This window comes from Scomber japonicus, chromosome 21 (assembly GCF_027409825.1).
Source record: "Scomber japonicus isolate fScoJap1 chromosome 21, fScoJap1.pri, whole genome shotgun sequence".
Classification (NCBI taxonomy): domain Eukaryota; kingdom Metazoa; phylum Chordata; class Actinopteri; order Scombriformes; family Scombridae; genus Scomber; species Scomber japonicus.
The window spans coordinates 16,061,528-16,073,472 of NC_070598.1; the positions used below are offsets into that span (position 1 = coordinate 16,061,528).

General features: G+C 44.4%; 1 protein-coding gene across 2 annotated transcripts in view; it reads right to left on the reverse strand.

Moving 5' to 3' along the window:
- The window catches only part of zfhx4 (zinc finger homeobox 4), an 84,216-nt gene that overhangs the window by 4,801 nt on the left and 67,470 nt on the right, over positions 1-11,945 (reverse strand). For both annotated transcript variants that reach the window (XM_053342293.1, XM_053342294.1), the window contains exons 8-11: positions 7,643-7,776; positions 6,188-6,388; positions 5,648-5,768; positions 83-5,494 (exon numbers count right to left, since the gene is read on the reverse strand). In XM_053342293.1, coding sequence (XP_053198268.1) covers positions 83-5,494; positions 5,648-5,768; positions 6,188-6,388; positions 7,643-7,776 — 5,868 coding nt within the window. The remainder of the gene's footprint in view (positions 1-82; positions 5,495-5,647; positions 5,769-6,187; positions 6,389-7,642; positions 7,777-11,945) is intronic.

Sequence of the window (11,945 nt, forward strand, 5' to 3'; positions counted from 1 at the left end):
AAAATAGTGCATGATAAAGATCAGTTCATAAAGCTTCTAGTCTATTTAACTTATTTTTTCACTGTTCGTCATACTAACTCACCAGGTGTGTTGGGTGGGAAAACAGGAAGTGACGATGGCCCATTGACCCCAGGAAGTAGCACTGGCGGAAGGCCAGATATCCCTGGGTAGCCTGAGGGCAGGCTAAGGCCATGAAGTGCATTATTGTTGTCCACTGCAGTCTGTTGCTGCTGGCCAGGCAGGCTGAGTCCCTCACCAACTTTCTTCATGCGGTCCAGCTCTTGCTGGGCCATCAGCTGACGGACAGTGGTTGGTGCTAGGTAGTCCTTTTCTCTATCCACCTGGTTTCCCAGGGTTTCTTGCACTTTGGTGATGTGCTGTTTGGAGAAGATGTGGTCTCGGATGGACATCCGGGCAGTGTACTTTACACCACACAAAGTACACTCAGGCCTGGGCCCATCTGGTGAGCCTTGACTTATCATGAATGGCTTTCCAATGTTAATCTTGAATTTCTTTTCTTTAGCACGGGCATTCTGGAACCACACCTGGACAACACGCTTGGGGAGTCCAATTTCATTGCCCAGCATCTCGCACTCTTGCATTGTAGGAGTGCGGTAGTCACTAAAACAGGCTTTGAGGACTTTAAGTTGCAGGTTACTCATTTGGGTCCTGAATCTTTTGTGGCCTGGCCTATCCCCAGAATTGCTGCCTTTCCCAGACTTGCTGAAGGGGGTACCTGCCCCAAAGGGACTAGGAGAACTTGGGTCAGCAAGGCTTGATGATTCACTCCTGTCATTGAAGTCATCCATTTCATCATCTCTGTAGCTGTAATATGAGTCACAGTCTTTTCCAGAGAAGCTGAGGGAAGGGCTCACCATGCTGAATTGGAACCTGTCATTGCCACCATCAGAATTTGGCATCAGGCCACTCCTGTCAAGTAGCTTGTCCCCTCCATTGGCTGTGTAGCTCTCAACCTCATTGTTATTACCCTCATCTCCAGTTGTAGCATCGCTAATGGCTGTATTAATCGATGATGTCTCATCAAAGTCCATCTTACTGATATCATAAGATGAAGCTTCTGCTGAATTCATATTAGGCCCTTCAGTTTCATCACAGTTTTCAGCTTTTAAGGATGAAGGGCTTAAGAAGTTTTTTACATGCGACTCAGATGGTCTGACTGGAGTTGAGGATGCAGCAGGTGGCTCATACTCATTTGGCTCAGTCTTGGTAGGCAGCTGTGGGTAGTCAAAGAAATTATACTTATTTGGACTTTCACCCCTTTCATTGTCTTGATTCATCATGGGGCTTGGTGGCAAACTAAAGCCTGCTTGCTTGGCCTCATGCCAGTGTCTAGATCGTATGTGGCTATCTAGAGCAGACTTAGCCTTGAACAGTGCTCTGCAAAAGGGACATTTCTTGTGGGACTGGGAAGGCCCTATAGCCCTAAACTGCCCCTTTCTCTCTCTTGCACGAGTGTTTTGGAACCAAACTTGCACAACTCTCTTTTTCAGGCCAACCTCCCGTGCAATGTGGTCCAACATCTTCCTTGTTGGGTTGGAATCAAGTAAGTATTTGTCATAGAGAATCTCTAGTTGTTCTGGTGTGATGGTGGTTCTCAAACGTTTATCTCTGTGTTGCTCTTCACTACTGTTTCCGCCATCTTTATCATTAGCACTTTCATCCTTGTCATCCAGTTTTCTCTTCATTGCCCCAGACCCGGCAGCAGAGGTCAAACCAGAGCTACTCTGAGAAGGGATTTGGGAGAGACCTCCAGATAACAGCTGGCTAGCCATCAGGGGGTTGTTGGGGTCAAATATCATATAGGGCATATCAATGGGTCTTTCAAGGAACTGGGAGTGAAGGAATTGGTTTTGGGCAGCCAAGAAATGCATGTGCTGGTGCTCCTGCCATAGCTCCACAGTGGGGAATGCAATCTTACACTGGTCACACTGGTACTGAAGCATTTGGTGTGGGAGACTGTTTGTAAGTGAGGAAAGGGCCAGGGAGAGTGGACTTGAGGGCACTGCAGCTGCCTGTGGCTGGGAATGGGGTCTTGACATTTGTGGCTGAGGACCTTTCTGAGGGGGTGGCTGAGGTGTGCAAGCCTTAGAGGGTCTGGGTTCTGGTAGTGACTTGACCACTGGCGAAGGGGCAGTCTCAGTTTGTTTAGGTTCAGTTTCAGGGGCAATGTCTGGCTTGGGGGAACTTTTTCCCATGCTGGCACGAGGGGAGGCCATGACAGGGGAGCTCGAGCCAGAACTGGTAGCAGTTCCGTGGGACTGTTTTGATAACTCTAATGGTAGTTGGACAGTCCTAGCTGGTCCTTGCTCATAAGAATCCAGGCAGTCGTCAATGAGGTTGTCCTCATTGCCTTCCTCATCTTCGTCCTTGTAACACAGCTTTTTCTGGTGAGTGATAAGGTCAAAGATACGTGGGAACACAATGTTGCACTTTTTACACTGGTACTGCATGTTGCTGGTTCTGATATATCTCTCATTGGTCAACTCTTTTTTCTCATTATCTTTACAATCTGCCTGGTTCTCATAGCTCTTGCGAGCTTTCTGGCGTGCATTTTGGAACCACACCACAATGACCCGAGTTGGCAGGTTGAGCACAGTGGACAGCTGCTCAATTTCATCATCCTTCGGATAGGCATTAGTGTCAAAGAAATCTTGAAGCACTCTCAACTGGTAATCAGTGAATCTTGTCCTGGAGGACCTCTTGTTCATGGTTGAGTCAGTTCTGTAGTATTCGTGTGCACTGAGTTGGGGCTCCATTCGAATATCTTCCAATGTAGTGATGGGAGGAATATTAAAATTGTAGGGAGAGTCTTTACTCCGCTGCCTCTCTTTGAAAAGGGTGTTACGGAACCAGTGCTTTATGACTTTTTGGGGCAAGCCAGACTTCTCTGACATCTCCTGAATTTGCTCTTCATTGGGGGAATTGTTGATGTCAAAGTTGGCGCGGAGGATTTTAAGCTGGTCATCCGTGATACGGGTACGTGGTCGCTTAAACTGGGACTGACGGAGGAAGTTCGGATCAAGACCCAACTGTTGCTGGCAGAGCTGTGTAAGGTCTGTGGAAAGAGAGTCCATACTGGGCAGCTGAAGGGCCAGCTGAGGGGGCAGGCCTGGGTGCTGGACAGACTGCATCATTAGAGGTGGGAAAAGGGGCAGATCCAAGGGAACAGGGAGCTGCACTTGAGGAGGTGCAGGAGGGGCAGTTGGTGGAGGAGGGGGTGGTGGCTGAGGTTGTGGCTGGGTTGGCGGTGCCTGGTGAGAGGGTTGGTGTGGCGTCTGATGGGAGACAGGGACTGGTGAAGGTGTTGGGGTTTGCGGCTTGGGCATTGATGTAGAAGAAGCCTGAGGAGCTGACACTGGGGCGGGAGCCGGAGGTGGTGGAGGAGGAGGGGGTGGTGGTGGCGGTGGTGGTGGAGTTTCAGGTGAAGCTGGGTTTATTGGATACAGTTTGTCATAGGCTTCTCTGTACTGCTGGGCAAACTTTTCAAGTTCCACATATGGGAAAAATTGACTGTGCACATGTTCCTGGTGGCTTTTGAGAATAAGCATATTGGAAAAGAGCTTTCCACACATCCCACACTCAAGCTTATCAGTGTTCATTTCCACTTGTTCAATTCCATCTTTATTTTTCTTTTGGTTTTTCTGCCTGTTTTCATTGTACTGGATGACAAGTTCGAATCCAAAGTTTTCTAGCAGTGCCTTGGCTGCATTGCCCCTTGCTCCGGACACAATACGTGGAGGGGGAATCAATGGCTCTGAGAACTTTGACTTTTTAGTGTCTTTGTTGTCTTTTCCTCCATCACTTAATGCATCCCCTCCATTTTCCATCTTTGCTCTGTTTTCTTGTTTTTCCAGGTGGTCCTCTGCCTCTCTTGACATCTGAATTTCAGAGACTGACACAGCGCTGGACTCCATTTTGGCTTTGTGGTTCTGCAGTTGCTGGTTTTTCTGATGCTGAATCTGCGACTGTGTCTGAGAGACTTGCTGCTGCTGGTGCTGCTGAGCCTGTTGCTGGGCCTGAGCCTGCTGCAGCTGGTGCTGCTGTTGCATCTGCTGCTTCAGGTCCTCTAGGAAGGAGCCAGTAAGACCAGGCATTCCAAAAGCTGCTGCTGAGTGTAGAGCAAGCTCTGGACTGAGGTTGAACTCTGCCCCTGGGATGTAGAAGGGAAAGAGGAACTGTGGCTGTTGAAATTGCAGCAATGCTTCTGGGGTCATTGGAAAATGGGGGAAGAAAGCTGGATTAAGGAACTGAGGCTGGAAGAAGGCTGCCTGTTGCTGGAGTTCATGTTGAAGCTGCAGTTGCAGTTGGGCTGAGGACTGTGCTGACTGGTGGCTGCTTGCCTGTGCTACAGCATGGTCAGTAGTTATTGTTTGTTTAGTGTTGTTGTTGCTGTTGTTATCTTCTTTGGGTTCCACAGTGTTTTCTTTGTTAGCAGAGGGTGTTCCACTTCTAGCAGAGTCTGAGTTGCTGTTGTTCCCTTGTGTGCTTGGGGCAGGACTTTTTGCTGGCACTGGACCACTTGTGCCAGTGATACTGCTACTGCTGCTCATTTCAGTTTTGGCTGTTCTGGCTTTGGTCTGGTGGAGTACTGACCTCATATGAATTTCAAGTGTTGAGCTTTGGCTGTAGGCAACATTGCAAATATTGCATTTGAATGGTTTGTTGTCAATACTGTTGCCAGTCTCTTGTGGAACTGGACTTGATGCCTCTTGAAGGACCTTCTTCAACTTATGCAGATGGGAAACTGAATTATAGTGGACTAGTAGGATATTCTTCTGGGTGAAGGACTCCTTACATACTGTGCACTTGTAAGGCCGAGAAGGGTCCAAAAATTTCTCCATTGTAAAGTTGGGCCCTTTTCTAAATGGCAGGGTCCGTTTTGGTTCTGCTCCCATGTCATCTAGCAGGGAGCTGCTGTCACTTCCTGTGGGACTGGGCTTCTCTTCCTGGTCCATTTCATCGTCTTTGTCCAAGTCATGTTCAAAGGCCTGTGCTTCCTCCAAGGCCCTGGCCTCACTCTCAGTGATATCCCCATTCAGGGGCAGATTTCCTATGAGTTGCTGCACCTCAGCTTCACTAAGTTCAGGGTGTCCATTTTCCAAATGCTTCCTAAGGGCCAGGAATGTCCTGAAGCTGCGCTGGCAAAGGCTGCACATAGTGGCTGCTCTGATGGCATGGTACTGGGAATGTATTTGAAGCTTCTGCATTGTCTTGAAGGCCAGACTGCAGTGGTTGCAACGATATTTGTAGACATGACGATCAGATACTGAGAGCTGCTGTTGTTGCTGCTGGAGCCTTTGGAGCTCACTGATATGGTCCTGTAGGGTATCAGGGGACTTGCTGTCATGTCCTAACCCACTGGCTCTCTTCCAGTCTGGGGCTTCTGAGCCCTCTTTTGGGGGCTTGAGTTCATCACCCTGCATGTCCAATTCATTCTTGTCTTGACTTGTCAGCTCATCTTTTGAGGTGCTTCCTAAAAATAGACATTACATTTTGAAAAAATCAGTTATGTCAACATCTTATGAATAGGTTGACATTATTTTTTGAATTATACATGTATATTTTGATGACACTTTACAATCATAATAATAAGAAAAAAATATTAGAAGAAAATAATTCTGCTTACCTTGAGACTTTCCTGACCCATCAGTAAGAGAGGTAGAAGAATCCGTTAAGGGCAGTCCTTTGTCTTGTCCAGTTTGGGGATGCATTACATTATTTGGTGCTGCTGTGTCAGGTCCGACAACCTATCAAGACCAAAGAAATTCCATTATTATATCTCAATAAAATAAAGATTTAAGAATGCAGGGCTCAACTCAAATATTTGTAAATGTTTCAACTTACTTCTTGCCTTTAAAACTAATGTTTTTTTAAAGACTGAATTTGCAACAACAACATCAACAACAACAATCAAGTTTATGCTGGTATCTCAAGAGAGAACAGTAAATGCATCGGAAATGTTTTGTGGGAATCTTGCCCTAAACTACACAGGGGAGACCAGAGGAAGGACTGGACAGTCCTGAGAAATTATTTCTATATTTCAATGTGCATTCACTTTTTTAAGTGTCTTAACACACACACACACACACACACACACACACACACACACACGCACACACACGCAAACACACATCTTATTATCTTCATAAACATTACTTCTACGTACAGTCATAATCAGCTTTTCCACGCAGTCAGGAGCCACACTATGAAGGTGGGTGAGATGCAGCTGCAGGTGAATCTTGTTGCTCAGGACATCCTGGCACAATGGGCAGCGGATCACTGGCTGCATGGAATGCTGGGACATCACATGGAGCTGCATACGGTTAGCATCTTTACTGCTGTAGTTGCAATAAGGACACTGTTGAACCTAAAAAAAGATGATATAATAAGTAGCTGGTTGAGACTTGAGAAGTAATTATTTGATATCCAAGGAAAATTACATTTTGTAGAATGGAAATACTTTTTGCACAGGATGTACTCCTTTAACTGTATCATTCATTCTTGCACTACAGATCAAACTATAAGCATAGCCAGACATTAAAGAAACAGCCAGACATCACATCCTTCATCAAGATTTGCAAAGACCATGCCCCTTGCACTGACAGGGGTGAAAATAAGTACACATCTGCAAAATCAAATTGAATTTTTATAGGGTTTTCCTTTCGTTCCTTAGGGCTTTTCTTCACTGCCCACCCACCTCATCCCACCATGTTTACCTCTCTTTACAATGCCCACCTTAACACAGAAAATGTAGATCAACCATGTTTCATGTAATTCACTTAAGTCTCTCAACTCATGCAATTTTATTAGCAGAAAACACGATTGGCCAGAATTTTTAATCAGGAGATTACAGATGACAAAGGTGTGTACTCTCCCAAGCTACGCCTTGCCCTCATTACAGGGAGTACTCTGAACATAGCTGCCTCCCCACCACCTGTCTTAATAGAATCCATTTCTGAAATGACAAAGTCCTCCCTCCTTACAGGGCCCAGAACCAGACGAGCTAATACTTCATAATCTAATTTAAAAACACATATAATTTAAAGAGATGCAAAAAGGCGGAAAGAAGCAGGGAGGGAGGCCTAAGGCTAGTGCAGGTATTCCACTTAAGAACATAAAGACTGGCCTACTGTGCTTGATGCTAAAAAGCTCCGTCAAGGAGGGGACGGCGGACTGTGTTTAACCCTTTGATGGAAAGCTGGCGCCAGCAACTGCTAAATGCTTAGCTTAGCGTTTCTGCTTCTTACAGTTCATAAGCATCTTCCCATTAGCTCATCACACAGTGACAGCGAAGGTTAGATTTCATTATTGCTTATGAAGGAGAACCTGCCTCATTAGCTATTAGTTTTCTATACCTATCAGCCAACATCAAATTCAAACATGAATATGACTTGCCAGACATCCACTCTAAATAGATGCATGCAAAGTTCCACATCCTAGATATATATATTCTTTGGAAGGGTAAAGATAGTAACAAAGGTCCGTGCTCACTCTCAGTGCACCTCAAACACTTTGAGCATCAGCTATAAACACCCCCTGAGTTGCTGGGAAACTACACAAACATTGTTCAGCTTGTGTATCACAATTGACAGTTTTCTTTTAAAAATGTAAAAACCTTTACCTGCTCATTGGCAGAGGTCTTCCCCTCAGCAGATTTGGGCCTTTTGGGAGGGCTTTCAATTTGTCGATCAGGCAGGAGGGAATGTTTACCCATAGCATTCGGTCCACTAACCTCTTTGGATATGGTATTCACTCCTGGCAGAGGGAGAAAAGGGGGAAAAGAAACAGAATATAAAACATTAAAGATACATTTTTAAAGTCAGCTACTCAGTTATTATTTATATTTACAGCTTGTTTGTCTGTATTTGTGTACTGTAATATAAGCTTAGATACATTCACAATGACTTGTCACTGTGGATCACAAAGTTTCCAATGACTAGAATGCCTTTCAATGACTGATGGCTAAACAATAGATTTATTTTCAAATGCATATTTGCAATGAAAGCTGGAGCAGAAGCCATCAAATGCATAATATAAAAAAGTCTTCACACTTGACATATTAAACATGACTTGACTATCCCAAAGATCAGACATGCATACTGTATGAGAAGGCTGTGTTTTGTAGCTGTGTTAGATGGCAAAGTGGCCAAATAATGTTTAATACACAAATAATAGAGCAAATAACATAAACAAGTCTACCTAATTAGTATTCAGTGGGACATAGGTGATGATTTAAATAATTTGACACCAAGACAACACAAGCGTGCATACAAGCATGGGTTGTATTATTCACATTCATATACACTGACTTCTTTCTGCCCTGAGGACATGTGAAATGGAAAAAAAAACTCAGGCAGGCTCATTATCACAGCACGACATACATTAAATGTTATGGTAATATTATACACTTCATTAGTTCATATACATTTCCCCAGCTGCCTCAACAACTTCTCTGTCTGTACAAGATGCTAAATTTTCGGGGCTCGGTCACGGCTGGTGGAACAGTAGCAGCACTACTTGTGTGTGTCTGTTTGTATGTGTATGTGTAAGCGTGTGTGACGTTAACAACAGGGTTCAATGTGGGGAGATCAGCCTCTGGTTGTATTTAGTAAATGCTGTAGCCGCTGATAAATCTTTCATTAGCCTCATCCTTAGATACAGGCTGCGCAGGCCCAGCTATACTCTGCCACTGCAATTTACCCACTCTGTGAAACACAAAGACACAGCAACAGCAACTCTCCCTCCCTCCGTCTCTCCCTCTGCCTTGCTCTCTTCCTCCCTTTTTCCCTAAGCCATCATCCCCCTCTCTTGCCTCCCCTCCCTCGTCTGGTCACTCAAGGCAATATGTGAGCCTCACTCTTGCGAATCAACGCTTCACGCTAGATGCACAAATGGAAAAAAAGGGAAATCAAAGCACTGATACATGGAGAGGGGGGTTGAAAAAAAACATTTTGTATTTCATATTATTCTGTGGCTCGTGTTTGTATTGGGCGCATATCAATTCCTCCGGCCCGTTCATGCATTTTAATTCTGTTGCATTAAGTAGGCGTTCCACTTATTTTATTTGTAATCCCCTATATCTGGAGCCTGAAATATTGGCCTGTCAAGGAAAGTGACAAGAGGGAGGGAGGGAAGAAAGGAAGAAAGAGAGAGAGAAAGGGGGAAAAAAACACAAGGACACAATGTGAATTTCCAAGAACATCCGAGAATTGCTCTGCAGCTCAGAATAGCGAGGTAATCTTGTCTTCCACTGCCTGTGATGGCCCCTGCAGGGCTTGTGTGTGTGTGTCTATGTGTATGTATGTGTGTGCATTATGTGCTTCATGACAGGCCTCTGACACTCCATTGGCCAGATCGGTCCAGCCTGGAAGCACCCGTCATATCACCTGACCTTTCCAAAGCCTCTGCCCCGCCTCCCGTATTTATTATGACCATTTCTAATTTCAACTTTCAATTTTTGCCTCCGTCTTCCAGTCAATTTGCAACTAAATTACATCCCTGCAAAAGGAGATGAGGCGATTGTCGGACAAGAGGCTGCAAACACATTTACAATGTGGTGGGGGGAAAAAGCCCACACATCACCATTGATTACTGTCATATTGAATGCAAATGTATGTTTGTGTAGTGTGTGTGTGTGTGTGTGTGTGTGTGTGTGTGTGTGTGTGTGTGTGTGTGTGTGTATGTGCATGTGTAACATAAAGATCTGTCCTCCTGGCTTGGATTTGTCTTTGACCTAGTGCTTTCATCAACACTTATGACGCTCAGGAGAAGAAAAACAGTTGGTTAACCTTGAATGTTGAGAGAGCAGTTCTCTCTATGGCCACTTAGGAGCTTTAAATGGCAAGCCCCGTGAGTGAATAATAAAGTTGTTTTGAGTCATAGAATTACATTCAAAATTGTGGAGAGTCCTCCAAGGGTATAATGATTAGTAACATAAATAAATACAATGGCAAGCACAATACAAATGCCATCTATAAATTTATGATAGAAAATCACAATATTTAGTCATCCTAAGTTTTTCATAAATAACATATTTCTTGCCCTCAAAACTGTATGGATAGCTAAAATAATTAGATGAATAATGGGAGTGAACAGGATTGAGTACAAGACAGCAGCAAGAGACTCTCATTTTCCTTTGTCTGGGTGAGTCTGCACCCCACACTTAATGACTGTGTCCTTTTTCCTCCTCCTCCCTGTTCTTTCCCCTCCCTTCCCACCTTCCCTCCATCCCTTCATCCTTATGTGGGCTCCACCAGCTGCAGCCCAGTGAAGCGGAGGGGCAGAATAAACCTGACACCGTCCCCCCCTCTCTACCAATGACAAATGTCTGCATGCAGCAGGACCTTGCTTGATTAGATAAATCAAAAGGTGATTTATGACACTCAACCCCTTTTGCATTGCAGGGGGAGAGAGCGGCACACTCACCACCCATCTTTATTTGCAACTGTCAATGATGTTTAGGGAGCCACGTATACACACACTTATATACACCAAAGTGTGCGTTCAAATGTAGAGAAGTACAGGGCAATGGAGGGAAAGGCAGAAAAATGCACAGAAAAAGAGAGGAAAAATGAGAGAGAGGGAGAGAGGGACAGAGAAGCCCATAGCTCCAAACACCTCAGGATATTTCTGTCCTAAATTGTTCCTCAAAAGGCAGGAGGACCGACAATACCATCACAGCTAATGCTTTTCTCGTGGATCTATTTTAGAATCTGCCCTTTTGTGTCAGAAAGGGTAAGACATTTTGTGCAAACTGAAACAAGCAAATGAGATTTTCAAATAAACAAGCATATCCTTATACCTTATATCTCTACGACTACAACTTTATATTGAATCAGCTATCATCAGGATGGAGTTTTGGAGCAAGCTTTCAAAACAATCAAACTATACCTATTACAATCTTTTTCTCTTTTTTCTTTCTTTTACAAGCTGCAAAACAATTAGATTCCATTCCTGACATTTCATTTCATGAAAATAAAAAAGCCCACAAACATAGAGCAGGGAGTAGAGGGAAAAAGCTGTCAATTAAGAGGGAGCAGGCTGGGTGGCGGCAGCTTGGATTTAGTATTCAATTTAGCTGTCCTGAGCCCTGGCAGACTGGCTAAGGTTACGGAGCAGTAAATCTAGGAGGGAGAGCTGGCCAAAACGGGCCAGGGAGGGCCGGCCAGCATGATTTACTGGCCTCCTGCTCTGAGGTTACGCATTAGGCTGACCCCCGGTCACCTGATAACATTACAGCAACACACTCTGAACCCCAAACTCCCACTGAAGCACTCAGCAGGCCCAGAACTAGCCAGAGGGGAGAGAGAGAGAGAGGGAGAGAGAGAGAAAGAGAGAGACTGGGAAGGAGGGAGATGGAGAGAGGCACAGACAAACTCAGATTGTAAGAGAGAGAGGAGAAAGGCTGTTAAACAGCAGCTGTCTAGTAGTTTGTGTTTTTTAATGACTAGCCTTCCTTTCTCTTCCATCTCCAGCTTGTGTTCTAATGAGAGATAAATATGAGCATGGCCTTGTCACATTTGACAAATCATCTGTGACGTTCAACAAGCTGTCATTACATAGAAAACACATATACATGCACAAAGGAATTGCTGCAGGCCTGTAATTAAACATGCTAATATCTTTAATATATTTTAATCTCATTTTAGAGAGACAGAAAACGAGCAGAGCCCTCATCTCAAGTTGGGCAAATTTGCAAGATGCATGCAAATCAAAAAAAAAGAAAAAAAACTGAAAATATTCTGAATGTGAACGAGCTAATATGGAATATTTAACATCTGATCTTGTTTGCGTGCGATTCCATTTTGTTCACCCCTCCTTATCTGTTCAATTCAAAATTGTACACGAAATTAATACATAACATTCAACTGTAGGAACAATGAGCAATTTCTTTGCTAATTTGAAGCAGGTAGAGATCTGTAATT